Below are 4,184 nucleotides of genomic sequence, written 5' to 3' on the forward strand. Positions count from 1 at the left end.
AACTAATACATACTATATTATAGACATATATATATATAGTAATTTAAATTAATAAATAATATATACATAGAAATACATACATATATATATATATATATACATGCAATAAATAGAATATATATATATATATATATATATATATTTATGCTTAACAATATAATAATATTCGTATATTGAGAAGAACAGACATACATACCTACGCAGATATGTATTTGAATGTATATCGATAAATATTCAGCTGTATCAATCGGTTGCATACCGGCTACATACTTATCGGATTCGATACATATATACATAGGCACCGTAAATTATTATCGCTAAAGGATCTAATTCGTCATTGCGATTGCATCAACAGACCAATTACAAACACAGCCAGCTCACAATCAAAAATGCATACAGCCACACCTCACACCAAAACAAGCACGTACGTGAACAACCCGACATACCGTTGCATAGGGGTCGCACAGGACATTATAGCACATGACCGAGAATGTCGGCGTTTGGTCAGTCACTAACTTGACCACATCCTCATTGACCAGCCAAGGCCGTTCCGAGGGAGGCGCAGGCATGGAGGAATTGTCTAATAAGAACGATGTAAGTGCTTGTGCACCTTGCTGTACTAGAGATAGGAACGGTTCTTCCATGGGGTTCTCCTTCATTTCCAACCGACGTAATGCAATTAACTGACTAAAGCTCGCGGGGAGGATGGAGATTTGGTTGTTGCTTAGCAACAGCTCTTCCAGGCGGAAGAGTGAGCCGACCTCTGAGGGGATCTCGATCAACTGGTTATTGCTTATATCTAAGTACGTGAGGTTCTTTAGTTCACTGATCTCAGGCGCGATTGTGGTCAACCTATTATTAGCCAGCATCAGCTTGGTGAGAAACGTGTAATTCCAGAGCGATCTACTTAAGGTGAGTACTTGTACGTTACTTATATCCAAGCACGTCCATGCCCCTACATTACCCTTGCCTCCTCTGTACTCGTCATTATTGCTATTACTATACGGATTGGAATTGGATCCACGGTAATCAGGGCTGGTATAATTCGTACTCCCGAGATTGGGCGACAGTTGACTGTGGTATCCATTCATGCCATCCTGATTGTTGTTGTTGTAGCTGTTGCTATGCCTATTGGGAGAGGACAGATACGACGGCCGTATGGACGGTGAATCGTGCGGGGCCGGAGAATAATTGGCAGATAGATTGCTAGTATTGTTATTGTTATTGTTGGTATTATTGCTGATATTATTACTGTTGTTGCTGTTGTTATTATATTGGGTAGGGGGTGTAGACGGAGGCCCGTTATTGTTTGGGTTTCCTCCTCTCTGATTCTGGTAGTGCTGCAGCATCGTCTTTACACATGTATGGAGACTCTCTATGACACATGTAGGTGTAGTAATGGACCTGCCTCTGATTCAAACGCAGAGGACTTCGAATGCACACTTGTTTAGCTATATTAAAAAGAACTATACTTACACTGCGATGCCAAGCCTTTCAGCCCACCTAACCTCAACTATATACATCCGCTATTCCTGTAATGTAATGTATATGCAGCATCTAAAGCAATGCGGTATCCAGTGGATTCTCTGTATATAGTACCTTCCTCTTGCCGTATATCTCAGCTGATATTTACTTGTATTATTAAAACATACAGAGTGCAATTAGCCGTGTTTTTGCGCATATTCACGAGTTGTGTGTGTGCGCGAATTAAGCAAATAAAAAAATATCAGAATTTTCTCCCAAAAAAAAAAATGACCCGGCAAATGTCCCAAACCGCAAAAAAAAATCAGTTCTAATTATAGGTCTCATTCCGCTCACAACAGGTTTTTGGACGACGAGAAAATCAGAATCATAAGCTCAAACTTGGTTTTTATGTATATGAGCTAAAATTTCATAGCCTCCTGAAAAAAGAAAATCATTTGGATGAACACATTAAAAATATTCAGAGTCACTGTCAGGGCGTCACTCACCACAGTGGCACAGAGTCACAGCCTGGCACAGTTTGTCGCTTTTTGTAAATACTTATGTCGTAAATTCTAATATGATTTTGGGTTCGGTATAAATATTTGGGTTGGGTTCAAAATCATCGGGTTTAGGAACCTTGTAGTTCTCGGATGAAAAAGGACATAGTAAATATTATGTCACATCCAGATCCAGAGCCTTCAGACCCCAGAGGGCCATAGGTCACATTTCGTGAATCATCGTGATCGAAACACATATCACGCAAAATATTGGCATTTGAAATTTTTTACAATATTTATTATACAAATTTATATTCTAAAATATTATATTCGCGACGTGACATAGCCTTCTTCTGAAAATAGAACAGTAGTGAGACCCTGTACACTAATAATTTACCAGCGTAATCTTCTGATTGGTCGAGGTATATTGAATGTTTGGTGACTGACAGACTGTGACACAGTGACAGGGACTGTGTCTCCGATCTCGGTCTCTGTGACCTGTGACTCTGTGAGTCTGCGACTGTGACTGTCTGCCGCCTAGCTGGATGTAGTAATTTGCGACAACCGAGATTTTCATCAATAAAGCAATATTGTTGTTGCAAAAGAGATTCAGTTTTCCACCCAGACCCTTCCTAAATACTTATTATAGCCCCCAGGGCCCAGCCACTACATCTTTATTGTTTTTTAAAAACAAAAACAAAACAAAAATTTTAAAAAAGGATAAATTTCATGTGAATACTAAAGCATGCAGCCAGAGACAGGCGACAGCTGACTGAGCTGATGAGCCAACTCCCAATCACAGCACTAATGCCCCGCAGGGATGAATAAAAAAAAACAGTTTCACAAGAATGTTTTATTTTATTTTAAAATCTGATGCTACATTTGTTTTTCGAGTTTTCTTGCAAAAAGATATGACCAGCTTACCAGGCTGCCACGCCAATTATTTCATTTTTTTTTTTGTGCTTCTTGTGACATCATATGGACTTGGTTGTCATCAGCAACCATCACGCTCTTTTTACTAAACTACATATCTTTTATATGCGCTTACCATAGATTCAAGTGACTCCTACCGACTGTATCTAACCATCTATGTACTTATACCAACTCACACCAAGTGCGAAGACTCATTCTGTACTGCACCATTAAGTATAAGGATAACAGTACGAGCGCACTTGTGTGGTCATAACGGGCACGTAGGTATACAACTACAACTTGGTTTAATCTCTAAACACAGTCACATACCCACACACACGCACTCTTATACACACAATTGACATACACGCACAGGTGCACGTGTTCAAAATACATTGGAAATTAAAAAATATCTCCGACTAAACTCACACTTCAGGCAAGATGTTGGAAGGAATGAGATCGTTAAACCTTAACTGTAAGTCAAGTGATGGGTCAGTGGTATCAATTGCATCTTCGTGTCTAGTTTAACTTATCGCACTGATCCATTCTCAGCGGGTGGCCAAGTGTCTGCATCGTTCAGTTAACTTGTTTTCCGTATTGTCAATGTGTTCAATAGTTAGTCAGATATGTGTCCTTTTCTGTCAGAGTCATCGTCTGTTGTACGAGATGTAGCGGAGAGCAATCTGCTCGTGGGGGTTCTGCGGTGGGATGCTCTTTTGCTTCTCGGGTGCGCGTTTAGCTGAGCTTCTAATTTGTGTTGTATGTCTTGCGGCAGTACTTTGTGCACTCCTTTAGATTCATCTGAGTGAAAGTAGTGGCACATACGCGATACTTATCGTCCACTAGTTGGTGCTCATATAACCCGTCCTTAAAGTTCGGTATAGCCGATGTTCCAGCTGGGGTTCCCTGAGTGACGGTGTACATACACGCACGCACGCACGCACACATGAACGCACGCACATACTTAGGCTCATCTGCATATCTTTGTACACGTCTGAGTACTTACGGACTAGTATCAGTGCGCTTGTTCATTGTTTGACACTCGATCACAGTTAGGCGACAGTATCAACTCGCTACACACGCTCATGCGCTCATACACATGGACCAGTTTTATATTGTCAAATGTCCTCGGATTAATAGGTGTTAGTGGAACACTAACAAACACACACAAACCACACACATACGCCCAGAATCTATATGTATATACTAGTGTGATATATAAATCTTGGCACATATCAATTTACTTCAATGGTTGTTCAAGTGTGTAGTTGCGATTGCTAAATAAACATATGCACATTCTATTGACATTCC

At 40.2% G+C, this 4,184-nt stretch overlaps 1 protein-coding gene across 1 annotated transcript; it reads right to left on the reverse strand.

Annotated features, from left to right (window-relative positions):
• Positions 1-334: 334 nt before the first annotated feature.
• Positions 335-1,349, reverse strand: SARC_05874 (hypothetical protein; the record flags this gene model as incomplete). The annotated part of the gene is made up of 2 exons (XM_014300248.1): positions 335-376; positions 447-1,349. 2 exons carry the CDS (start codon positions 1,347-1,349, stop codon positions 335-337), a joined length of 945 nt encoding a protein of 314 aa, XP_014155723.1.
• Positions 1,350-4,184: the final 2,835 nt, after the last annotated feature.

The sequence above is a fragment of the Sphaeroforma arctica genome (genome assembly GCF_001186125.1).
Source record: "Sphaeroforma arctica JP610 unplaced genomic scaffold supercont1.395, whole genome shotgun sequence".
NCBI lineage: Eukaryota > Ichthyosporea > Ichthyophonida > Sphaeroforma > Sphaeroforma arctica.